General features: G+C 50.6%; 1 protein-coding gene across 1 annotated transcript in view; it reads left to right on the top strand.

Moving 5' to 3' along the window:
- ADAMTS2 (ADAM metallopeptidase with thrombospondin type 1 motif 2) overlaps positions 1 to 24,438 on the top strand; it is a 276,672-nt gene extending 252,234 nt beyond the window's left edge. The window contains exons 14-22 of the mRNA XM_081035772.1: positions 8,255 to 8,378; positions 8,912 to 8,992; positions 9,389 to 9,555; positions 10,883 to 11,042; positions 12,748 to 12,880; positions 13,595 to 13,802; positions 15,356 to 15,485; positions 16,318 to 16,407; positions 23,955 to 24,438. Coding sequence (XP_080891898.1) covers positions 8,255 to 8,378; positions 8,912 to 8,992; positions 9,389 to 9,555; positions 10,883 to 11,042; positions 12,748 to 12,880; positions 13,595 to 13,802; positions 15,356 to 15,485; positions 16,318 to 16,407; positions 23,955 to 24,406 — 1,545 coding nt within the window. The 3' untranslated portion in view covers positions 24,407 to 24,438. The remainder of the gene's footprint in view (positions 1 to 8,254; positions 8,379 to 8,911; positions 8,993 to 9,388; positions 9,556 to 10,882; positions 11,043 to 12,747; positions 12,881 to 13,594; positions 13,803 to 15,355; positions 15,486 to 16,317; positions 16,408 to 23,954) is intronic.
- The last annotated feature ends 1,886 nt before the right edge of the window (positions 24,439 to 26,324 follow it).

Genomic DNA, 26,324 nt, shown 5'->3' with positions numbered 1-26,324 from the left:
TGTACCACAGTTTCTTAATCCAGTCATCTACCGATGGGCATTTCAGTTGTTTCCATGTCTTGGCTATTGTGTATAGTGCTGCAATAAACATAGGAGTGCATAAAGATTTTTGAATTGGAGTTTTGGATTTCTCCGGATAGATACCTAGGAGTGGAATTACTGTATCATAGAGTAGTTCCATTTTCAGATTTTTAAGATACCTGCATACTGTTTTCCATAGAGGCTGCGCTAATCTGCAATTCCACCAACAGTGCACAAGCGTCCCCTTTTCTCCACATCCGCACCAGCACTTGTTGTTTGTTGATTTATTGGTGATAGCCATTTTGACTGGGGTGAGGTGGTATCTCATTGTGGTTTTTATTTGCATTTCTCTGATGATTAGTGAGGTTGAGCATTTGTTCATATGTCTGTTTGCCATCTGTATGTCCTTTTTAGAAAAATGTCTCCTCAAGTCCTCTGCCCATTTTTTAATTGGGTTGTTTGTTTTCTTGTTGAGTTGAGTTAAGTGAGTTTTTTATAGATTTGTGATATTAACCCCTTATCAGATATATCATTGGCAAATATCTTTTCCCATTCAGTAGGATCCCTTTATGTTTTATTGATGGTTTCCTTTGCTGTGAAAAAACTTTTTAGTTTGATGTAATCCCACATGTTTATTTTTTTTCTTACTTCCCTAGCTCGAGGGGATATATCAGTAAAAATCCTACTCTGGGAATGTCTGTGAAGTTTCTTCCTATATTTTCTTCTAGGTATTTTATGGTTTCAGATCTTACATTTAATTCTTTAAGCCATTTTGAATTTATTTTTGTATATGGTGTAAGGAGGTGGTCCAGCTTCATTTTTTTGCATGTGTCTGTGCAGGTTTCCCAGCACCATTTATTGAATAGACTGTCTTTATCCATCGTACATTCTTGCTTCCATTGTTGTAGATTAAATGGCCATATGGGCATGGATTTATTTCTGGACTCTCTATTCTGTTCCATTGATCTATGTGTCTGTTTTTATGCCAGTACCATGCTGTTTTGATTACTGTAGCCTTGTCATATAATTTGAAGTCAGGTATTGTTATACCTCCCACTTTGTTCTTTATTTCTCAAGATTGCTTTACTCTTTATTTCTCAAGATTGCTGAGGCTATTTAGGGTCTTTTATGGTCCCAAATAATTTTAGGATTATATGTTCTATTTCTGTGTAAAATGTCATTGGTAGTTTGATAGGAATTGCGTTGAATATGTATATTGCCTTAGACAGTATGGACATTTTAACTATATTAATTCTTCCTATCCATGTGTTTCCCTCTATATCTTCTTTCATTTCTTTCTTCAATGTCTTATAATTTTCTGAGTAGAGATCTTTTACTTCTTTGGTTAAATTTATTCCCAGGTATTTTAAAGTCTTGGAGAAATTGTAAATGGGATTTTTTTTTTAATTTCTCCTTCTGATATTTTATCATTGGTATATACAAATGCAACTGATTTCTGAATATTAATTTTGGATCCTGCTACTTTACTAAATTCATCTATCAGCTCTAATAATATCTTGGTGGAGTCTTTAGGGTTCTCTACATATAGTATCATATCATCTGCATATAATGACAATTTTACTTCCTCCTTACCGATTGGATGCCTTTTATTTCTTTCTCTTGTCTGATTGCTGTGGCTAGCACTTCCAGCACTATGTTGAATAGAAGTGGAGATAGTGGGCAACCTTGCCTTGTTCCTGATCTTAGGGGGAATAGTTTTAGCTTTTCCCCATTGAGTATGATGTTAGCTGTGGGTTTGTCATATATGGCCTTTATTATGTTGAGATATGATCCCTCTATTCCCACTTTCTTAAGGGTTTTTATCATAAATGGCTGCTGGATTTTATCAAATGCTTTTTCTGCATCTATTGATATGATCATGTGATTTTTATTTTTCATTTTGTTAATGTGATGTATCACATTAATTGATTTGCGGATGTTGAACCACCTTTGCATACCAGGGATGAATCCCACTTGATCATGGTGTGTGATCTTTTTAATGTATTGCTGAATTGTGTTCGCTAATATTTGTTGAGGATTTTTGCATCTATGTTCGTTAGAGATATCGGCCTGTAGTTTTCTTTTTTTGTGGTGTCTTTGTCTGATTTTGGGATCAGGGTGATAGTGGCTTCGTAAAAAGTGTTTGGGATTCTTCCCTTATTCTGGATTTTTTGGAAGAGCTTGAGGAGAATAGGTGATAATTCTTTTTTGAACGTTTTGTAAAATTCACCTGTAAAGCCATCTGGTCCAGGGCTTTTGTTTGTTGGGAGATTGTTGGTTACTGATTCAACTTCCCTGGTGGTAATCAGTCTATTCAGGTTCTCTGTTTCTTCTTGAGTTAGCCTTGGAAGGTTGTACACCTCTAGAAAATTGTCCATTTCTTCCAGATTGTCAAATTTGTTGGCATATAGTTGCTCATAGTAATTTCTTAAAATTTTTTGTTATTCTGCGGTGTCTGTTGTCACTTCTCCTCTTTCATCTCTGATTTCATTAATTTGGGTCCTCTCTCTCTTTTTTTTAATGAGTCTGGCTAAAGGTTTGTCAATTTTGTTTATCTTCTCTAAGAACCAACTCTTGGATTCGTTGATCTTTTGTATTGTTTTTCTGGTTTCTATTTCATTTATTTCTGCTCTGATCTTTATTATCTCCTTCATTGTGCTCCCTTTGGGCTTATTTTGCTGTTCTTTTTCCAGATCCCTTAAGTGTGAAGATAAACTGTTGATTAGTGATGTTTCTTGTTTCTTTAGGTAGGCCTGCAATGCTATGAATTTCCCTCTTAGGACTGCTTTCGCGGCATCCCATCGATTTTGGGTCATCGTGTTTTCATTTTTGTTTGTCTCGAGATATCTTTTGATTTCTTCCTTGATCTCCTGCTTGACCCATTCATTATTTAGTAATAAGTTATTCAGCCTCCATGAATTGGTGTGTCTTCCAGTTTTTTCTTGTAGTTGATTTCTAATTTCATAGCACTGTGGTCAGAGAAGACAATTGGTATGATTTCAATTTTCTTACATTTATCAAGACTTGTTTTGTGGCCTAACATATGGTCTATCTTGGACAATGTTCCATGTGTGCTTGAGAAAAACGTGTTTTTTGCAGCATTGGGGTGAAATGCTCTGAAAATATCGATTAAATTCAAGTGGTCCAATGTGTCATTTAAGGCTGTTGTTTCCATATTGATTTCCTGTCTGGAAGACCAGTCCCTTGTTGTCAGAGGTGTGTTGAAGTCCCCTATTATGATAGTGTTACTGTTGATCTCTGTCTTTATGTCAGTCAGTATCTGTTTTATATATTTAGGTGCTCCTATGTCAAGTGCATAGAAGTTTACTAGGGTTATGTCCTCTTGTTGGATCGATCCCTTTATTATTATATAATGACCATCTTTATCTTTTAATATGTTCTTCATTTTAAAGTCTATTTTGTCAGATATAAGTATTGCAACTTCAGATTTTTTCTCATTTCCATTTGCATGAAATATCTTACTCCAACCTTTCACTTTCAGCCTGTGTGTGTCTTTTGATCTGAGTTGAGTCTCTTGTATACAGCATATACAAGGGTTTTGCTTTCTTATCCACTCAGCCACCCTATGTCTCTTGATTGGAGCATTTAATCCGTTTACATTTAAAGTGATTATTGATATGTACATAGTTATTGCCATTTTTAAATTTGTAGTTAAATTGTTTTCATCTCTCTTCTATTTACAGAAGTCCTTTTAGTATTTCTTGCAATGCTGGCTTGGTAGTAATGAATTCCTTCAGCTTATTCTTTTCTGGGAAGCTCTTTATCTCTCCATCAACTTTAAATGATAGCCTTGCTGGATAAAACAATCTAGGTTGTAGGCCTTTGTTTTCCATCACTTTGAGTATCTCCTGCCACTCCCTCCTGGCCTTCAATGTTTCTGTAGAAAAGTCATTTGATAGCCTTATGGGAGTTCCCTTGTATGTAACCCTCTGTGTTTCTCTTGCTGCTTTTAGGATTCTCTCTTTGTCTTTAAGCTTTGCAATTTAACTATAATGTGTCTTGGTGTGGACCTGTTTGGGTTTATCCTGATTGGAACTCTCTGCACTTCCTGGGCTTGTATGTTGGTTTCCTTCATCAGATTAGGGAAGTTTTCAGGCTTTATTACTTCAAATATGTTCTCAATCCCTTGCTGCCTCTCTTTACCTTCTGGTATTTCTATGATGCACATGTTGTTGCACTTGATATTATCCCAGAGGTCTCTTAAACCATCTTCATTGTTTTTTATTCTTTTTTCTTTCTGTTGTTCTGTTTTGGTGATCTCTGCTAACTTGTCTTCTAAGTCACTGATTCGATCCTCTGCTTCATCTAACCTGCTGGTAATTCCTTCAAGAGAGTTCTTAATTTCGTTAATTGTGTTCTTTAGTTCTAACTGGTTGTTCATTATGATTTCTACATCCTTCTTTATGTCGTCTCTAAGCTCCTTAAACATTCTTATCACCAGTGTTCTGAACTCTGTATCTGATAGGATGGTTACCTCTGCTTCATTTGGTTCCAGTTGTGGAGGTTTCTTCTGTTGTTTTATTTGGGACATGTTTCTTTGTTTCCCCATTCTGGCTGACTCTCTGTGTTTGCTTTGATGTATTAGGTAGATCCCCTAGAGTTCTTAGTTTTTGCTGGGTTATCTTATATAGTATGTGTCCTTTATATTTGACTTGCACTACTCTGTTTTTCTCCTCTGCGTGTGCTCCAAAGGTGACTCTTGTGTTGTTTATATTGTCCTGTTAAAGAAGATCTTTAATTGCTCTTTGCTTGTGAGTAGGTGGGGTTAACTCCTAGGCTGACTAATTGTGAGACTTGGCTCTGCCCACTGCAGGGTGTTCTGCTGCGTGAGGATTGACCACTTAAATGTGGTTTGGCCTCTATAGGCTCTTGTGCCTGCAGATAATTCCCTCTGGGTGTGTGACTTGTAGGTCAAACATGGTAGTACTCTGGTTTGGTCTGGAGTTGGCCTCTGGATATGTTGAATCTTGTGCCTCTTAAGCTTGGCCCTGGTAGGGCAATTTCAGAACAAAGCAAATCACCAAGCACAACAACAACAACAAAGAAAAAAATCAAATACATTCACATGTAAAAACACCCGATAACCCCCACTCAACACAAGCAAAGATATCAAAGATATAAAGACAAAACGAAACAAAACGACACAAAACAAAAAGCAGCGCCTGTCTTGGCTTAAGCCCACCAAGTAATCTCCAGGTTGTCCTTTGCTGTACCAAAGAGTCCGCTGCCTCTTACGCAGGCAGAACCGGTCACCTGGTGCCCAGAGTGACTTTGGGACTGTAGATTTAAATGCATGGGGCTGGGGGGTCTGGATGATAGTTTTTACAAAGTCAGTGCAGTTTCTGCCCTTGCCTGCACATATGCACACTGAGAATAGCAACACCAGCCCTGTGTCCAGTTCTCCCGAGTCTTAGGGTACTTCTTCCATGTGTGTTGGAGGGGGCGGGCGGGAGATTTTTGAGCTGCTGAAAGCCGGGAGCTGCGTCTGCCGCTTACTGCTGATCCCTGGGAATGCCTCCGCAGTTGTAGTTGCCCAACCCTAGGCAGGCCAGAAAGGGTGGGGGCTGGGGATGGAGGGGTCTTCTCTCCCCCAGCCCAGCCGCGTCTCACTCTTCCCGCAGGCCAGAAAAGGTGGTGGCTGGGGTTGGAGGAGTCTCTTCTCTCCTAGCCCAGCAAAACTCACACTCTTCCCAGCCTCTTCCCTGGGTCAGAGCTGCCTACCAGTTTTCCCAGAGCCTGAGCACTAAGGCTCCTCTGTAATCTGACACTACTCCTCAGTTCAGGGGACAGTTTAAGTCTCTGGAAGGGCGGGCGTATGATTGGAAGAGCGGGGCGGAGGGGCCCAGGTATGGAGTTTCTGTTCTTTGTCCACCCTAGGTCCCACCTAGCTGCCCCCCGGTGGGCAATCAGCTGTGGGATGCAGGGAAAGAGCCCACCTCCTGGCTTTTGTGTTCTCTGTTCTGCCCTGGGGTCCCGTGCTTCTTGCCTGCCGCTACTGCCGTCGCCGCCGCCAGCCATGACTCCACCACGGGACCGCGCATTTCCACTCCGCTCCCTTTCTTCTTCCCCTGCTCGCCCAATTTGCGCATCTTCAAGTAATCCTTCCACAAATCTCTTAGCTGTTTTGTGTGACGAGCAAAGAGTTCTTTGATGGGTTATATGTCCCATTTGTAATAAGATCCGGAGGAGAACTCAAAAAGTGAGCGCCACTGCCACCATTCCTATGACATCACCCCATTTTTTTTATATCAGAGGGATTATTCATAATGAATTTGTACCAACTGGACAGTTAACTAAGTTTACCATTTACAAGTGCTGAAAAGGCTGCGTGAAAAAGTTAGATGACCCAAACTTTTCATCAACAATTCATGGCTCTTGCATCACGACAATGCACCAGCTCACACGACACTGTCTGTGAGGGAGTTTTTAGCCAATAAACAAATAACTGAATTGGAACACCCTCCTTACTCACCTGATCTGGCTCCCAATGACTTCTTTCTTTACCCAAAGATAAAGGAAATATTGAAAGGATGACATTCATGACATCAAGGGTAATATGATAACAACTCTGATGGCCATTCCAGAAAAAGAGTTCCATAATTGCTTTGAAGGGTGGACTAGATGCTGGCATCAGTGCATAGCTTCCCAAGGGGAGGACTTCAAAGGTGACCATAGTGATATTCAGTGATGAGGTATGTGGCACTTTTTCTAGGATGAGTTCGCGAACTTAATTGTCTGACCTCTTATGCATTTATTATAAATCACAAGTGCCCTGGCCTGAAAGGGGGTTCTCTGCTACTCCTCTCCCCCTTGTCCTCCTCCTCAGCTTCACCTCCATCCTTCACTGTGGTCATTTACAAGGACCACATCCTCTGGCCCGGACAATATCCCTGGCAGTGTGGGCTGCTCTGACTCCATGTTACAAACGTGGAAACCAACTCAGTTTCTGTAAGACTGTATGGCTGAAGTGGCAGGTTGTGCTTTCAGCTCAGACTTCTATGCCTTAAAAGACCAATCCCCCCCCCCAGTTTATTATGTTCCCTTCCTTTGCTAATTTTTTCCCCTCAGAAGTTATTAAAGTAAAAATGTTCATTTTATTGTTTTTCACCCTGCTCACTTCCAAAAATGATTCAAAAGGCTTGTGATCATGTAGATTAATAAAACCAAAAGTTGTTGACTTCTATGCACACATTCAGAAATGATGCATGAACCGCTGCTCTGTAGCCTTTTCCTGGTCTAGAGCCCCTGCCCTGAAAGGTCCTGGTAAGACGAAAGTTAGAAATCTGAGAGCAAAGGAAGGGGAAGAGGGTCTCTCCAGAGGTGCTGGTAGAGCATCTTGAGGCGAGAATTGGCTCTGAGCTTCCTGGCAGCCAGGGCAAAGAGGGAAATACGTGATGCTATGGTACACTCTAGGACAGGCAGGGAGAGCAGACCAGCTAGAGGAGAGGTCATTTTCCCTGCTGAGCTAGGAGAGCAGTGGGTACGTATATTGATATGAAAGTAGTCTCAGGACATTGACATGCAAGGGCTTCTTCCTGTAGAGCTTCTGTGATCCTGGGAATGGCATGCTGCCAGGGCTGTAGAGAGTAAAAGAGCCTGAATTTATTACTGCTTCTATTAGGTGGCCCTGGGCAAAGGAATATCCCCTCTCGGTGTGGAATAATTTTCGCTACTGGAGAGGGCAGTGTTGAGAAGATTTGTTGAGAGAATGAAGGCAAAAGAGTTTCTCCCAACTCTTATCATCTCCTGTCCAGACACCTGGAGACAGACTGAAGAGGACATTGTGTTCCTGGGGCAAAGTGAAGGCTAGGGCATCCAGGCCTACGCTGTGTGTGGGGGCGGGGCGGGGCCGCTGCAGTCTGTGTTGCATGGCCCTGGGAGAAGGGGCAGAGGCCAGATCTGAGTTACAGCTCTCGGGACAGGAATGTTCATTTGGAGGCCAGCTTGCCAAGCCAGGACAGTCTCGGGAACGTGCCCTGTTTAGGCTGTGCAGAACCCTCTGAGGTTACACTGTCCAGAGGAGTGAATGAGTGAGGGGAATGGCTGGCCCTTGAGTGGGCACATAGGGTGCTCCAAAGCCCTGTTTCCTTCTCCTGCATTGGGAACTGCTAAGAAGGGATGCCCGGGGAACAGGTGCCAGCGCCCTTGGGACATAGGTCGGGCCCGAGTGGGGAGGGGATCTCAAGTGACACTGCACCCTCTCCCCATGCAGAAGGTGGGATGTGATGGGGTGATCGGCTCCAGTAAGCAAGAGGACAAGTGTGGCGTGTGTGGAGGGGACAATGCCCACTGCAAAGTGGTCAAAGGCACGTTTACGCGCTCACCCAAGAAACTGGGTGAGTGAGCCCCTCCCTCCAACCCTGGGACCTGAACTCACGTGGCAGGTGGACATGGGACAAACTCGACATTGGGGATCTGCCTGGGTTCATGACTATTCTGGGGGTGTCTTGGAGGGTGAGGTGGCTGGAGAACTTAAGTCAGGACAGCTTGAGCCAGGCCCCAAGGTAGGTGGGGGACAGCGTGAGTAGGGGCCTGGCTCACAGGATCAGGGCACAGGATACAGGTGCAGAAGTTGGGTAGATGTCTATTTGAGGACAGGAGCCTGCCGAAGGCACCCCTCGTCTGTACTCTAGGGCTGCAGGGCAGCTGTGGGTCCCTTGTTCCTTCCCCTTTGCCCCTGCCCCCAGCTGTCTGTTGGCAGGACTTCCCTGCACTGGTCAATTCAGGCTGCTGCCTCTCTGGGTGGGCGGTCAGGGCCATGAAACATGGGCCTGTGGAGTTGCCTTTGGGGGCACGGCCTCCGTGCCTTGTCCCCACCCAAACGGCATCTCTCCTCTCATTGGCTGTGTCTCCCCACATCCCAACAAAGGTTACATCAAGATGTTTGAGATCCCGGCAGGAGCCAGACACCTGCTCATCCAGGAAGTAGACACTACCAGCCATCACCTGGGTGAGTCTCGGAGTCCAGGGAACACAGCAGATTCACAGCCTGACCCTTCTGGGGATGGGCAGAGGCCTGGCTGGGGGCCCTACCTCCCTGTTTCTGGCTCAGCCCACGTGGTGGACCTTTCCTGGGGTCACCTCCTTGTGGAGAGGCCACACATCGGGATCAGGAGGCTATGTGTCTAAGACATGCCACTGACACCTCAGCCCACAGAACACTGATTCTCCATCCCAAGGCCCCCTTGATTGCTCCCCTACCCACTGGAAGGCAGGAAGGTCTGCAAGCAGCAGGGTCCAGGCGGCCCACACATACCAACCAGAGAGGGTACCCCGCTGGCCCCCCTTCGCGGGCCTGGATCCTGCCCGGGGGGATCATGGCGGCTCTACCTTCTGCTGTTCTCAGCCATCAAGAACCTGGAGACAGGCAAGTTCATTTTAAATGAAGAGAACGATGTGGATCCCAGTGCCAAATCGTTCATCGCCATGGGTGTGGAATGGGAGTACCAGGATGAGGACGGCCGGGAGACGCTGCAGACCATGGGCCCCCTCCACGGCACCATCGCCGTTCTGGTAAGTCGAGGCAAGGGCCAGGCCCGGCGCCTTCTGGCTGCCCAGGCCAGAGGACAAGTGGCCACTGGGCAAGGGACGGAGGGTCCTGAGCGCCCTGAGCCTCCCTGCCTCCTTCAGGCCTCACTTGGAACTGCCCCTCTGGCCTGTCCTTTGGACCAAGGCTCACCCATCTATGTGTCAGAGCGAGAGCAGAGGTGGAGCCACCAGTCGGGGCCTGGGTGACCTCAGGCAAAGCGTCCCCTGTGAGGGTTTTGGTTTCCCTGCATTCACAGCCCCCCTTCGTCATGCTCCTTCACATCTGCTTTCAAATCCAAACCCTGCCCCTGGGAGTGATCGACGGGGCTCAGGATGTTAGACCACCAGACCCAGGTCACACTGGACTTTGTCCCTGAGCAGGACTGGACCCCAGGTCTTCCGAGTTCAGGGTCACAGGCTGCTCCTGCTCATAGGAGTACAGAGGGGGCTTGATTTTCTAATGGCTTTTTAAAAATTAATTGCATAAGTAATATATTTTATCTGTAAAATAATGAAAACTCTACAGATAAGGCTCAGGTGCCCTTAGCCCCTTTGCTAGAGGCAGCACGCTTGGGGGGGATAGGCACGGGACCCGCACCCATCCCGGGGCATGTGCTCTGCTCCCCCCTGCCCCCCAGGCTGTTGGGGACTCTCTGTGTCAGCACACATGCAGGCGGGCTCAGGACCCGCGGTTTCTGTAACGGGCAAGTTGCCTGCTTGCTAACAGGTATTTGTCATCCCCAAATCAGTACTCAAAGGGCTTTCCACGGTCATTTGTGGACAAGTGCTGAGCAGTGAGAACTTTGTCGCCTGACATGCTGGTCCCAGCTGAGGTAGAACACGACAAGTCCGCAGGCCTCTCATTTTAAGCTCCCACTGCAAACAAGTACCCCTTTCACAGCTATTCAGCACCACGTTTTTTACATCTCTGTGCTCTTACGGGATAGTTCGCTGTTTAAAGTGTCCCCAGCTGTGCGGCAGCGCTGGGTGGTATCCCTGTGCAATCAGTACGTGCTGGCTGAGCTTCCTTCAGGCCCGGGTGACAGAGTGCTGGCCGCGAGTCCATGGTTAGGGAATTAACTTATATTAATAAGGTGCCTTTAAACAGAAAGACGCATAAAATAAGGTTACGTATTGATGGTTGACGGCAATGTCATGACCAGAGGCTCCCACGGGTTCAGTGTTGGGGACTTTCCACAATATCCCGCAAATAACACGACTGGGCTGTAAGTGTGCCTTAGCTGACCTCTCCACACTGTCTTCGAAGAGATGGAGAGCTGGGCAGACACACTGAGGGCTGTGTGGGGCACAGGTCATCCCGCAGGGACAGGCCCGGATCTCGCTGACATACAAGTACATGATCCATAAAGACTCGCTGGACGTAGACGACAACCGGGTCCTAGAAGATGACTCCGCAGGCTACGAGTGGGCCCTGAAGAAGTGGTCTCCGTGTTCCAAGCCCTGCGGCGGAGGTGAGGGGCCTTCTCGGGCTTGGAACCCCAGCAAAAGCCAGGGCTGAGCGGGCAGGGTCTTCGGGGTGAGGGGCACCCTGAGCTCACAGTGCCCTGCTGACTGCCTGGCCCAAGGCATGTGCCTGGCATGAGCAGACTAGCCCTGGGGCCACGGAGGCCAAGGCAGTGACCTTTGCTGGATGGTACGGACCTAGCCCTACCTGGGAGGGACAGGTGGGCACGGGGCTGGTGTTCAGACCAGCAGGCTAGAGGCAGCAAGAAGGGCACTTGTGGGGCTTGGATGACACCAGCGTGAACCCACATCACTGAGAGGCAGGAGGTGGCTGGCGGGGGACTGCTGTGAGGGTGGCTCGGATGGGTTCCGGTGGCATTGTGAGGCAGGGCACAGGGTTGTGCTGGAGGGGCGCCTCTGGGGTGGCCCCTGCCTGTGGTCATTCATTCAGAAAAGCCTTCCAGACTGTCCTGGGGCAGGGCTGGGTACAGAGGGGTCCCCCTTTCCCCAGACCTCACAGAGTGCATGGTTGGATGGGAACTACAGATGGACAGGAAGCCCTGATTTGTCCAGCGTGGTCACTACTCCTGGGGGACAGGGCAAACAAAGGCAGGAGAAGACAGCTCTGCCTCCCTCAGCTGCCATGTGAGGTCCCATGGCTTGGAGGACAAAGAGAAGTTCCCGAGGGGCTGGGGAACCCCCTTCCTGCTGCAGGCAGATGGGAGACTCCTCCTCCAGTGCTTTGCCTGCATACCACCTCCGCTCGAGCCTCCCCAACCCCTGGCTTTCACCTGCATGTCCTGTTGATTTTCACTCTTCACATCTCTTGGACCCATCTGCTATTCCCGTCTTCCCAGTCCTGGCACCACCCTCACTGCCCCATGGCGCTGTGTGTTCACTCGCCCCCAGAATGACCTATTAAAGGAGCAGATCAGACCATGTCCCTTCCTGGTGTCATAGACTTCAGCAGCTCCCTCTGTTCTTGAGATAAAAACCAAAATTTTCCCCAGGGCCTCCGAGGTCCAGGTAACTTGCTGACCTGTCCCACTGCTCACCAGGCCCTGGCCACACTGGCCCTAGGTGATTTTCCTGACATGTCATGCTCCTGCCTCAGGGCCTTTGCATAGGCTTTCTTGTCCCCTGGGAGCCTCTCCATTGGATTCCCACTAAACCAGTACCCGTCCCATGCATTGTAGGATGTTGAGCAGCATTCCCCCTAATGCGTGCTAATACCAGTAGTGCCTCGCTCCCCCAGTTGTGATAACTAAGTGCCCCAGACATTGCCAGATGTCTCGGGGCAAAATCATCCTCAGTTGAGAACTGCTGCACTAGAATTGTGTGGGAGGAACCTTGTAGGATGTATTCCTGTGTCAAGCCAACTCCTGGCTCATACCAGGTCTTCAGTACATACTAATTTGAGTAAATGGCTAAGCAATGGGAGAGAAAATGAAACCTACCCTCGTGTCCCAGGAGGCTAGCCAAGGGGCCAGGGAGAAGGTGGTCACTCTCCCTGGCCTCTAACCCTCACTTGGCCTGGGGTACTGGGGGTACACCAGGCTAGACATCTCCAGGCCTGGCTTAGGCACCCTGCCCCACCCACCAACCTATCAGAAGGGTGGGGAGAACAGGGCTGAAGCTGCAGGTGAACCCCCCTCTGTGCCCCCCGGAGGGGCCACACCACTCCATTGAGCCCCCTCAAGCTTTCGTCTTCAGGGTCCCAGTTCACCAAGTATGGCTGCCGTCGGAGGAGGGACCTCAAGATGGTGCACCGAGGTTTCTGTGACGCCCTCGCGAAGCCCAAAGCCATCCGCCGGGCTTGCAACCCACAGGAGTGCTCCCAGCCTGTGTGAGTGCCTGGGGCTGCCCGGGGCCCCACTAGAGGGAGGAGAGGGCAGTCTCTGGGGCTCCAAGTGGCTCTGGGCCTCACATCCCATGAGATGTGTGACAAGTTATTTCTGACTCACACATTTCATGGAGTCTAAGATGCAGCAGCCTGTATGTTGCACCCCTGCTTCAGACCTGCAAAACGGAAACAATACTGTGCATCTCAGAGACGGCGCGTGGTAATGCTCAGATGGAGAAACAGGCTCAGAAGGTGCAGGGCTGGACCTGTGGGAGATGTTTCCCAAACAGCCCGTTGCAGCAGCTGCGTCCTTGACCCCCAGTCCCGGGGTTTGGCAGGGCTGCATTTCCAGTCCCTGAATGGGGAAGATGGCAGATAAATAGATGGAGGCATTTGGGAGCGGGCGCTGACGGAGTCCTCACTGCTGCCCAGAAAGGTGGGTGATGCCAGCAGAAGCTGAAGTCAGAGGGCAGAGCCAGAGCCAAAGAAGGGAATGAAGCCGGCACAGTCCCTCAGGCCTGGGCTGTCTGTGGCCCTTCTGGCACTCCCGGTAGTGGACACGCGTGGGCCCATCATCTGCAGGACCTTGGGCAGGGTGCCGCAAGCCTACAGGGCACCTTCATGAGGAAAGGGAAGGTGGCACCAGGGGGAGCAGGCAGCCTTCTCTCTGTGCACCTGGACCACAGGGGACTGACATGTTCCACTGTGCCCTGACAGGTGGGTCACAGGTGAATGGGAGCCATGCACCCAGAGCTGTGGGCGCACAGGCACGCAGGCTCGCTCCGTGCGCTGTGTCCAGCCTCTGCACAACAACACCACCCGCTCCGTGCACTCTAAGCACTGCAACGACGTCCGGCCCGAGGGCCGCAGGGCCTGTAACCGTGAGCTCTGTCCTGGTCGGTGGCGGCCCGGACCCTGGTCCCAGGTAAGTAGTCACCCATGGCCCCATGTTCTCGGCCCCCAAAACGATCGATGTATCCAGGGTGTCCCATGTTTGTCTGGACTCAGTACCCTGCCCTGGGCCACATCCAGTAGGTCTCAGGGCACCAGTGGTGCCACGTGGTCAGTGCTCTGTTGAGAAACCCAGTGGAATGTGTGTCTTTACTCTTCAGTGCTGGGGGTCCCAGGTGCTACAGGGCCTGCAATCCCAGGAGACTGAGGGCAGCCTGGGCCCCAGGATATGAGGGAAGGTCTGGATTCTCATCTCTGAGGGTGGAGGTGTGGTCGAGAAGGCCTTGCAGGAGGGGAGACGAGCACGGGAGGCTTGGACTTGGGCTGGAAAGAATAGTGAGGACAGTCTGAGGGACGTGAGGGACGTGTGGGGGCTAAGCTGGCGTGAGCACTGACATCCAGCTTGTAGCCCAGACCAGCCCCAGGCTCCATGATTCACTAGAAGGATTACGGGACTCGGAAGCTGGTGCATTCATGCTTACGGGTTATTATAGTGAAAGGTCATAGAGTGGAATCAGGGAAGGGAAAGCGTACATGGCAAAATCCAGAGGAAACCAGGCGCACGCCTCCAGTTGTCCCCTCCAGTGAAGTCACCAGGGATGCGCTTAATTCTTCCAGCAATGACATGCTACCACACACATGAAGTACTGCCAATCAGGAAACCCACCAGAGCCTGGGTGTCTGGGTTTTCACTGGGGATCGGTCATGGCTGCCATCACACATGCGGGCATATGGTGCCTGTGTGTGTGATGGCCTCAGTTCCTGAAGCTCCAGACCCCCAACGGGAAAGGAGGAGCTCAGCAGAAATCCCATTGTTGCTGAAAACTGACTGGTGCAGCGTGACTCGTGACTCAAGGCCTCAGGCATGAAAAACACTCTACCAGACAGAACATTCCAAGAACTTGGTTCCCATGAGCTGCTCAAGGGCCAGTCCCAAAAACAGGCCTTTCTTGGGATTGTGTGGAGTTTGAGCAGCCAGGTCTGCTGAGCCGGCCTCCCCACGTGCAGGGTGAGAACTTGAGAATTATCCTTAGGCAGGGCTGGGCCAGCTGTGAGCCAAGCCAGAAGTCTGAGTGTGATGGCCCCTGAGGGCCCTTCCCCATGGGTAAGGCGAGGGGGCCGGGGCTGGAGGGGCCAGTGAGGGTGCTGGTGTAGAGCATTCTGGGCCAGAGGATCAGTGGGGACGGTCCTCCGCCAAAGCCTCCTGGACCCAGAGCCTTCCCAGGGTCCCCCAGTGCACAGCAGCTTTTCCTGGGCCTCGAGTCACCTGCAGCCGGAGCACCAAGAAGTGCCAGGCCCTGTCTATTCTGTCTCTCTAAGTCACAATAACTGAGACATAAGCACGTGTGTCCCCTCGCAGAGCCCCAGGAGACTGAGGCAGCCGGCCGACTGCGCCAGGCCTCTAGCGCAGTCTTCCCTGTGCTCCTCAACCCCTGCCATGTGTTATGGGGTCACATGTGTCAGAGGCTCTTCCCCACCCAGGCCAGCACGGGAGGTGGGCCCTGACTGGTGACTCTCCATCTGCAGTGCTCGGTAACCTGTGGTAATGGCACCCAGGAGCGGCCCGTGCTCTGTCGCACAGTGGACGAGAGCTTCGGAGTCTGCCGGGAGGAGCGACCTGAGACTGCAAGGATCTGCAGGCTCAGCCCCTGCCCCCGTAAGTCCTCAGCTGTTCCCTGGGCCCCAGGGCAAGGTGGGCTGGTCCAGGCAAGTGCAGCTCTTCCCACAAGTGGCCAGACTCAGCACCCCTGACCTTGAAGTAGAAGCCGAACCTCCCAGAGCAAGCCTAGGCCCTTTCCTTAGTAAGGAATGGAAGGAACTGCTCGTCTCTGGGCCAGTCCTGGGGAAAGGACGGAGCAGACTCAGCCTATCCCTGCCTTCCTGGAACTCTCTGCTGGCCTGGGAGATGGAACCGGACATGTTCTGGAGGAACACAGCTAGGTACACGGAAAACAGCCACAACACCGGCTACGTACAGACACCTTAGCAAGTGCTGGACGTGTGACCTCTTGCACAGGGCCATGCTAATCTCTGTGTCGTTCCACTTTTAGTGTATGTGCTGCAGAAGCTAACACATGTGACCTCTTTTGGCCCCAGAACAGCTCAAGACATAGACCGCACTATAAGTTCCATCTACAGAGAAGGGAGCTCAGGGGGGTCAGGTGTGCCAGCCACAGCTGGGGCCTGTCGATCCAGGATTCACTTGGCCCCCGTATTCCTGCAGCAGGCAGTTAGTACACTGCTCAGTCCGGGACCAATGCACAGATCAGGAGACAGGCCAGGGCCCCTGGGCTGCAGCTACTCCACAGCTGAGACCCAGGATGCATGGGGGTAGGGAGGCGGGCCCGTCCGTCCCAAGGGAGAGCCTGGGATACCACACTGAAGAGTTGGGCCCCTCCAGTGCCCCTCCCCAGGACGCCGAGGCTGTGGAGGGAAGGTGGGGCTCACCTGGTGCCCCAGCAGCCGCAGCCCCTTTCTCTTCTCCCTAGGAAACGTGTCCGACCCCTCCAAGAAGAGCTACGTGGTTCAGTGGCTGTCCCGACCAGATCCCGACTCGCCAGTCCAGAAGACCTCGTCAAGTAACCGGCCCGTTTATAACTCTGCCTCTGCCCTCCAGTGCATGCCCTGCGCCTTGTGGAGCTTGCCATGGGCTCCCCTCCTCTCTTTCTATGGAAAACTCCCTTGACTCTTCTGAGTGCTCTGATTGAATCTGTTTTCTCCTGGGGCCTCTGTGCTCGACCATCTCCTTCGGAGCCGCCTGGCTGCCTGGCCGGGAGGGCAGACCTCGCAGAGGCATGGCCCCGGCATTGGCCTCTTATGGGGGGCCGGCACCTGGTTGGTGATGGCTTGTAAAGGGTCAAAGATCTGTCATGGTGCTGGAGGGGCCAGAGGCCAAAGTGCAAACGTGACCACTTGGTGACTCCGTCGCACGGCCACATCCCTCCAGGCTGGAGCTGCAGGTTGGAAGTCCAGGGGAAGCCTGCCCAGCCCCTTTCAAACGCTCCCAGCACCGAGGCGAGGCCGGGGGTCTCGGGGCAGCAGTTTTGTGCCCCGAGGGGCCGGCGGTACATCGGGGCTTCCCGGCTGCCTCTGCTGTTGCTGCTGCTGCTGACCCTGTGCTGTGTGTCCTCCTGACTCGTGCGACTGTGGCCTGCTTCCTGTGGCCTTTGTGTCCAACTTACACAGCCCTTGCCCCCATGCCCTGTCTCCTCGTGGGGTGGGGGAGATTTCAGGTCAAACAGAGGAGGCAGGCATGTGTCCCTTCAGTGGGACATAGGGACACACCATCACTCCCACTCTGTCCATTAGCTCCAATGGCCTTTTCTCATCGTGCGCACATGACCCCTTCCACAGGGGTGAGAGTGAGAGGAGAGACTGATACGGGTGGGGCCGCCTGCCAGTGTGAACAACTACAGAATTACCTCAATTTTTATTGCTTTTTTGCTTAGACAAAACTATGTAGAAAATGCCTTAAAGTTGAAAGGTAACAGGATTGGCTGCTAACTCCGGCTTCAGAGGGGGACATGATCCAGGTAGGAGGCTGGCAGGGCAGGGCTAGGGGAAGACGGTCCAAGTCATCCACCTTTGGCCAAGGATGAGGTTTCCCATCAGGTAGCCTGGCTCCCTGCGCCCCTTGGGCTGTGCGGGGACCCAGGCACTCAAGCCACCTTGTGGGAAGGAGACCCACTGGCCAGTGAGCGCTGACTGTTGCTGGAGCCCCCGTGGGCGCTCCCACGGCACTGCCTTACACCAGAGGGCAACACGCTTGGCCCCTCAAGTGACCAGTGTAGCACTCCCGCCGTCACTCCCGCTGCCGCCCCAGCCCTGCCCACCTGTGAATAGCATCCCCGCCAACCATGCCAGCCCTCCCGGCACTAATTACTGTTATGTAAATACTCGGTGTGTAATGCAGACTAATTCTCACGACTGTTAACTTCCAACTTTGACTAGGCCATGTGAGTGACACGAGTGACTCTGGGAAGGTGCACTACGCTCCTGGGCATTGTGCTCTCTGTCTATATGCACTTTGGTTTATCAGGGATATTTTATTAGTGTTTTGTATGTATTTATGACGTATTATCTAGGTTCCATCGTTGCTTTTCTGGTTTTTTTATGAGACTTTAGTGTGTGCCAAAGTGACTGTGAAAATGACCTTTTATTCTTATTAACGCTGGAAAGACTTCCTGTCATGCAGCCCACAAATAAACTCAATAAAAGTTCAGTGAAACTGGGTACTTGGGTTTGGCATACCGCTGGCTGGCTCCTTCTCTTCGCCTCCATGGCCGACGGCACTGTGGAGCTATGGGTGCCCTTTGGTTCCTTGGTTTTTTATTCAAATGACTTTATTGTCCCCCTTCCCCCTGTCCCACGTAGATGTTTAGGGTCCCTCCCTCGCTGAGACACATACCCCTCCCCAGGCATTTTTCAAAATGTGTCAGCAGTCTTTGAAGACACTATACTAGGATTTGGAGTTCTGAACTGTTTGTGCTAAACAAACAGCTACAGGAACGTCTGTGTGTCCCACTCCTGGTTGGCGCTCTTACAGTCAGGGTGGGGCCCACAGCCCGAGGTGGGTTTCTCCCCATGGGGTGGGAATGCGCGATCCAGGTCGCTGTGCCCTGAGCCACCAGCAGGCCACTGCCCTGGCTCCTGGGGCAGCTCTCAGCTCTCTGTTCAGGGCGGGAGAGGTGCCCATCTGGCCCAGGAAAGTCTGGGTCGGGAGAAGGACAAGGCAGTGGTGGCTCTGGGCACCTACCCTGAGACATTCACAGGTGTGTGTTCTCAACCATGCCTGCCCTCAGAAGCCACGGGGCCTGCGTGTTTGCTTACCTTGCTAACAAGGACCAGACAGAAGGTCAGGGTCCTACAGGGACCTCCTCACCTGAGGCCTGGGTGGTGTCCACAGTGGGTTTCTCTCTCCTCCCTTTCCTGTGAGGGGCCCCATGCCAGGGAGCAGGGAGCTCATGAGAAAGGATGACATGGGGCCACTCTGCGTCATAGATATGGGCTGCAGGACACAGTGCCAAGCCCCAGGTGTTCGTTTGTGGAGTGGGGGTCACAGTAACTGTGGCTGAGTCCAGCCTGCCCAAGGCTCTGGTCATTGAAAGGAATTCCAGCTCAACAGAGGCAAGGAGACCAAGACAACTTGTGTCTGACAGACTGCAGCCACTCAGTCTCCCTCCCAGAGGGGTCAGAAGAAATCCCTGCTAGAGCTGCAGGCAGCTCAGGGTGCTGTGTGCCCGGGACGGGCATGGTGATGGAGGGCGTGGGCAGACAAGGGAGGCCGCCCACCTCTTTAATTCATCACACGACCTTTTGAAAGGTGAAATGCTGCCTTACACTCGTTGAGAAAAGAGAATGAACTTTTCTTCATCCTAGCCCTGTCCAAAGTGTGTGGGGGTGATGGTGGCGGTGATTTAGGTGGCACATAAACGTGGCCTGTGTGCCACCAAGCAGCCCCTCCCTCATTCTTGTTCCCCTTCATGACCACGTCAGGAGGGAGTCTCACTTGGCGTGAGTTCTGGTGTCTCTCTCACACTTGTTCATTTCTCTCCAGCTTAGATCTGTGCAGGCAGGAGTATCTCCCTCGAATTTGAGGAATTAAAATTGGACTTACAAATTGACGTAAGAGGCCTTAAATAACTGCTCTTTGTATTCATGTCTAAGGTCACCGTATTTACCACACTAGTTTTCCATGAATGGTAGTAGCATAAAATTTTCTCCTAAAATAAATTTTAAGTTAAAAAAAAAAAGGAGTTAGTTTAAAGGGGGAAACTACTAAGCCAATAATAATGTACGTGGTGTTCAGATACAGCCAAGACTGTGGGGAAGGCACACAGATGACTTCAATTTATGAAGAAAAATGGGTTTGCTGTCAGTAACTTGTTCACACGAAGGCAATAAGTGTTGCTAGTTAATTGCTGCTGGAAACGTCCGGAGGTCAAGTATTATGGAACGGGAGTTATTATCTTGGTAGAGACTGTGGGCCGGTCAGTCAGTGCGTCAGGACCTTTGGTGGTATAACTGTAGCAGAGGGGCCTCTGCTCAGTGATACCACTTAAAAATACACAACCATTGGCATCCTTTTAAGGGTGGTGGGTAAGGATTATTTTGAAATTTTTCTGGGCTGATATTAGCATAGCCAAGCTCTTGGCCAGCAGCTTTCTCAATTATCCGTTCACGGACTTACTTTAATTTTGAAGAACTTAAAGCAATACTGCCCACTGTTCACAAGAAATCCGATCCAGAAGTCCAATATGTAAGTCAGGTGAAGAGAGGTGCTCTGGAGAAGGGGAGCCCGGCTCCTAGCTGTCCTCTGCCTGTCTGGCAGAGAGATGGACTGCTCCTCCCATTTCAGCCGTTTACTCAGCAACATGTATGAGTGCTTTCTGGGTCAAGTTCTGACCTGGGCACTGGGGACACCACCAAGCACCCGACCATAAGAAGGTACACGTTTTCTCTAAAGGGCCAGATAGTAAATATTTTAGGCACTGGGAGCCATGTGGTCTTTATCTCAACTACCCGACTCTGCTTTTGTAGCAGGAAAGCAACTGTAGATAATAAATGAATGGTGTGTGCCTGTTCCAGTAAAACCTTATTTATTAAACATGGTGGAGGGACTGGCTTGGCCTGAGGGCATCGTTGGCTGACCCCTCTCCAGATGGAGATGATGCCCACTTCTCAGGATCCCAGCCTAGTGGGAGACAAGTGACGGAGATGCTTAGTATCAGTCTTACAACGTGTGAAGGAAAGGGGTCTGGTGAGAGGAGAGGACGTTGCGGCATGAGCGTGTGGCATGAGCGGCTCCACTCCCGGCAGCATAGCCAGGCCAGGTCCCATCCTGTCCTGTGCCTCTGCTGCTCCCCCCGAGCCAATGGCCAAAGCCTGTGGGGAGACACTGCACCCAGGCTTACCACTGTGTCTCTGTGAGGTCCGTGACCAGTGGTTTTCACCCAGCTCACCTCAGTGGCTGCCAGGGAGGGGGGACAGGGGTAGGGGTCTCTGAGCATGACTTCCCCCACCCCGGACCCCCACCAACTTTAGACAGGACTGCTCTGATTTCATCTGTCTCATATTTTGGGCATCTGTGTAAGATTTTACCTACCAGTTCTAAAAGCCTGAAAGCCACATGTCTGACTCTTCCAGTTTGATTTCTGGAATTCACCCGCGGCTCTCAGGCACCACCTGGCTTTCTCCTTCCGCATCATGAGTTTGTGGCTCAGTCTCAGTGTTAGGAAGACCAGGCCTGAACAGCAGGTCTGTGTTTACCTCCGCACATTGTGGGTTGGGCAGCCAGACATGCCTCCTACCCATTTTGGCCACCTCTGATGGTAGGTTCCTGTGTGTTCTTGCCTGTAACGTTGCTATTTTAAAATCCATTAATTTCCCTGTTTGGACTTCCTTAGTTACTCACGTTTATGTTTTTCACATTGATACATTTACACATTCACTGATCTAGGCTCTGGGGATAGAGGGACATCCAAATACAGCTCGGGGCTCTGCCCTTTGAAGCTTTCAGAATAACGAACAACTCAGGCATTAGTCACCTTATCTGACAAACATAAACTTGCCAGCTGGGATGAAGTGCTGGGAAGATGGGGCACCAGGAGACCACATCTGGTGGGACTTAACTTCCCAAGGGAGGTCAGGCAATACTTGCCTGAGGAAGGCATGTTTCAGCTGAGCCTAGAAGATAAGAGGAGAGCAGCTGAAGGAAGAGGGGAGGCACCGCATGTGCAAAGGCCCTGCGTCCAGAGGGAGCACAGTGCAGAGCAGGAGATGTAAGGCCTGCTGGGGAGGCCGGGGAGGCTGGGGACGGGTCTTCGCTCTGATAACAATGAGGCAATGCGGGGGGGTTAATCAGGACAGTGACATGGTCACATCTTCAGGTGAAAAACGGCATTCTGGCTGAAGCAGGATAGCTAGATAAGGAGAAAGAACGGAGGGAGGCAAGCAGAGGAGACTCCTGCCAAGATGCAAGCTGGAGCCTGCGCAGGTGGGAGAGCGTGGACATATCTGAGAGGGTCTAGGAGGAAATGCCGACGGGCTTGGCGATGGCTGGATAGGGGACACCAGGCTCTAGCATGTGCACCTGAAAGGCCGTTCTCTGAGACGGCGGTGCCATCAAAGGCCATGGACTTGGGCAAGATGTGTGGCATCTCCAGCAGCTTATGGACCGTGGGGATTGGGGGTGTCTAGAAGGAAGTTGTACCCAGGAATCTAAACCTCCGGGAGTTTTCATCGATGTCCACCTGTGTGGTGACCAGCCTATAGGGAGAATTACAGGCTGGAGGAGGGGCCACCCAGCGAGCGGACGTCAGAGCCATGGGCCCTGCATGGAAGCAGCTGCCTGTGTGTTGTTGCAGGCCGTTTTGATGAGCTGGCATAGCTCCAGATGTTGATGTAGATAGTGCTGTATGTGGGTGTGCAGGTGCGGTTCCCATCCGATGACTGTTCTTCCTCCCTCGCTCTCTCCCTCTCTCCCTCCCTCCCTCTTCCCCTCTCCTTCCTTTCCCTAGGAGATAGGTCACTGAGGAGAGAGGGAAAAGGAGGGTGCGGGACAGGTTTGGGATCCTCAGTGTGGAGAGCAGAGTGTCTGAGCCAAGAAACAAGCAGAGTTGGGCCCACAGAGGCCAGTGATCAGGAATTTGTAATGGATCAAATATCTCTGTCATACGACTCATTCTTTCATGTTGAATTCGTGTTAATTAGGGTTTCTGGGCGGGAATTCCTGCCCGTTCTTGTGAATTTTTTTCGCTTTCCCATTCCCTAATCCCGAGAAAAGTTGGTCTAGAAATTGGGAGAATCGGCTCTTTAAACCCAGTAATACCCACAATGGGAAATAAACGTACTAACCACAATGTATCTCTTAGACATTTTTCCTATTTATCGCTAGGCTTTCCGGGCAGGAATTCCCGCCCGTTCTCGGGAATTTTCTTTTGCTTTTCTGTTCCAGAATCCCAAGAAAAGTTGGTCGGGAAATCGGGAAAATTGGTTCCTTGAACCCAGGTGGTTGGTAATATCAGTCATCTTTGTGGAAACGATTCATCATGGAGAGCAGAAAACAGTTTATATCTTGGGATTTGGGAATGGGAAAGCGAAAAAAAATCCTGAGAATGGGCAGGAATTCCCACCTGGAAACCCTAGTGTAAATCATCTCCGTTTTTGTGTTGCATATAGAAGGAGATGAGGGGGGAAGGGAAGAGGAAGGAGACAGAGCGAAGGAGGAGTAAGAACAAGAGGACTTGGCTGGGTAATGTAGTAATGAAGTAATGTAGCTGCAGAGGCTGGAGCCGGGCACAGGAGAAGACAGCCAGGTGGGAAGAGAGAGACCACAGTGGCCTCTGAGGAGCAAATCGGGGGGGGGGGGGGTCTCCATGCAAGCTGGGCCATGGCAGACAGTTTCTTGGGTGGGAAGGAAAGGGAGGATGTGCTGGGCAGAAGAGAACAGTTTGCTTGGGAGATGACCAGAAGCTCAGTGTGGCAGGGCCATGGGGCTCCCGGGTAAGTTGAAGCAAGTGGAGGAGAGCCCAGACAAGTTTGGGTAACTTCAATTTCCCCTAAGGCACTTTTCAGAAACAGGTCATCTGAAGAGTTTGGGGGATGATGGGGACAAAACGAGGACAAGTGTGGGGAGGCCACATCCAAGCCTCTGGGATTTGCTCTTGGGTTTTAGGAATTGGCTCTTTTAGGTTTAATTTTGTTACACTTACTGATTATAGATCATTGTAGTCAAACTCTGCCACACAATCTCATTGGGGTTGCCATGGAGATGTCACATGTAAAGATCTGACCAAGTCCTGTTCTTTAATATGAGCTTGGAACCACTCCCTAAGAACAGACAGGCCTCATTTCTACCTGAAACATTGAGAGATCCTGAAAAATCTGGACTCAGCAGGGCCTGCTTGGAGGAGGGGAGCATGGCTGCCAGCTGTGTGACTGCACTGCAGGGCGGGGTCCAAGTGCCTCTGACCCGGAAACCACACACACTCTCTGCGTGGGCTTGCTTGCCTCTGTGCTGTCTCTGGGCTCTTTCAAATGCCTCCTGCAGCAAGCCACTCCCTGTGGGCGAGCAAAGTCCCTCTTATCTTGTCCTTTGGTTATGTGTCCCACTTTTCTCTTTCAGAGGGCCGCTGCCAAGGTGACAAGTCAATGTTCTGTAGGATGGAAGTCTTGTCCCGCTATTGCTCCATCCCAGACTACAACAAGCTGTGTTGCAAGTCCTGTAACCTGCACGACAACCTCACGGGTGTGGACGACAGGGCAGAGTCACCACCCCAGAAGCATAATGACATTGAAGAGCTCATGCCCACCCTCCCAGTGCCCACTCTGGTCACGGAGGCGCAGCCCCCGGCAGGCACTCCCATGGAGGTGCCTCTCAATGCCTCCAGCACCAATGCCACCAGGGAGCACCCAGAAGCCAACGCGGTTGATGTGCCCTACAGAATCCAGGGCCTGGAGGACTCAGCCCAGCCACCCAACCTAATCCCTCGACGGCCGAGCCCCTACGAGAAGACCAGGAATCAAAGAATCCAAGAGCTCATTGATGAGATGAGGAAGAAAGAGATGCTCGGATAGTTCTAATAAAATGCAAAGGTAGCCTCCCTAGCATTTTTTTCTTGCTTGTAGAGATATTTCATGAGATGGCAAATCCTGTGTCATGGAGATGAAGTCAAAATTCTTGATTCCAAAAGGTTTTGAGAAAACAGAGGGAGAATGACATAAAAAATACGTGTGTGTGTGTGTGTGTGTGTGTGTGTATCATATATATATATATATATATATATATATATATATATATATATATATATATATATATATATATATATATATATATATATATATGATTGTGAGCATGCAGCAACAGGTGAGCACATAGGTTTCCCAGCCCCGGACTGTTCTAAGTCCTGTCCTGGGGTTGGGTGTGGGGTGGAGAGGATTATGGAGGATCCACGGCCTCCATCGGTGAGAGCGGGCAGGAGGCTGACTTGGAGAGAGAAAACATTTGCCTCGAGTTTCTGAGCAGTGACTGGGGATCTTACTTTCTTCAATGGTGACAAGTCTTCTGGGGACAAAGGACATTTCCTTCCAGTGCCCAGGCTAAGGCACAGGCTCCATGGGGTCTCTTAGGAGAAACGGTGGTGTATTTCCTAACTGACCAGTCACTAGATGAGCCCAGTGAGGTGGAGGCTATGAACTCCAGCACCTTCGAGGAGCAGGCAGGTGGCCAGCTGGGGACCAGGACCAGCCTGAATGCCGCTGATTGTCAGCTGCAGTGTTGATGCTTCAGTGAGAGTTGGACCATGTTGCTAGATAGCATGCTTTTTCAGTAGAAGTCTAGATTTTGTGGGGAAATTCTGTCCTTAAAGGTCAGCGCAAAGTATTTTAAGGCAGTCTGGGAGTCTGATAGGGTCTAGAATCGCCAGAATGCAGTCTCTGGTGTCCAGGCTTGTCCTGACGCAGGCTTGCAAATTAAGTCAGGGAAAGCCCATCTGGTGTTCACCAGTTGCGCTTGAATAGCTCAGCTGGGGCTCAGCTGTGAAACTGTACATTTCTTTTTGGAAAGTACTAAGAATCCTAGACCTGGTGCTTGAGGATAGATCTAAGTAGTGGATCACGTTTCCTGTGGAGGAGAAGCCAGCAGGGCACACTCCGGGCTCTCCACACGTCGCTCCTGTCCGCTAACCCTGGCCTTGCTTTTTACCACGGGCCGCCGCAGCCTGTGGCTCCCCGGGGAGGCTCTCTTCTCCCCAGTGCATTGGATCAGAAGGATGAGAGGCATGCACTCAGCGGGGAGTTCAGTAAGTGCCAATGCCCTGACCCTCCCAGGGGGTGGGAGTGCTGTCACCAAGGTGGCCGTGCCTGAGGGAACTGCGAAGGGGTCTTGTGGACGTGGGTCTGCTCCTGAAAACCAGCTTCGCTTGTAGGGGTAAGCTTTCCCTACCCCCCAGTCCTGCCCCCACTTCCCTCCCTTAGAAGTCCCATCAGTGAGCTGCAAGGTTTGTCCTTTAAAGGAGGCAAGGGTAGGGGTGAGGATAGCCTGTCTTTTGCTCTTTCCAAACTTTAATGACTTCTCTTTTTGTCAGAATGGTGCTTTGTGAGCAAGATGTGAATGAGAGAAATAGGAAGGGAGTGTGTGTGTGTGTGTGTGTGTGTGTGTGTGTGTGTGTGGTGGGAGGGGGGGCGAGGGTGAGAGGACAATGGCTAATTTTTACCTCTCCCTGCATGGATAGTAACATGCAGCTTAAACTTCCCAAAATTACAAGACCTGGGGGCATATTAGCTCCTTGGCGGGGCCTACCCTGACACATAATTCTTAGGCTTTTCAAATCCAGAAATGTTCTAGAGCCTTTTTATTCTTGCCAGTCATAGATCCTAGAGAACTCTTTCTTCTGTAAGTCCCCATTATATGGACAAGAATACTGAGGCTCGGGATAACACTGTGACAGCCACTCTGTATTGAGTTTTGAGGTGCTAAGTCTGTCTGAATTTGCCC

Source organism: Rhinolophus hipposideros (assembly GCF_964194185.1).
Source record: "Rhinolophus hipposideros genome assembly, chromosome: 23".
In the NCBI taxonomy this organism is placed as follows: domain Eukaryota; kingdom Metazoa; phylum Chordata; class Mammalia; order Chiroptera; family Rhinolophidae; genus Rhinolophus; species Rhinolophus hipposideros.
Note: the sequence above shows the minus strand (reverse complement) of the source record. Positions and strands in the feature narration are given on the sequence as shown.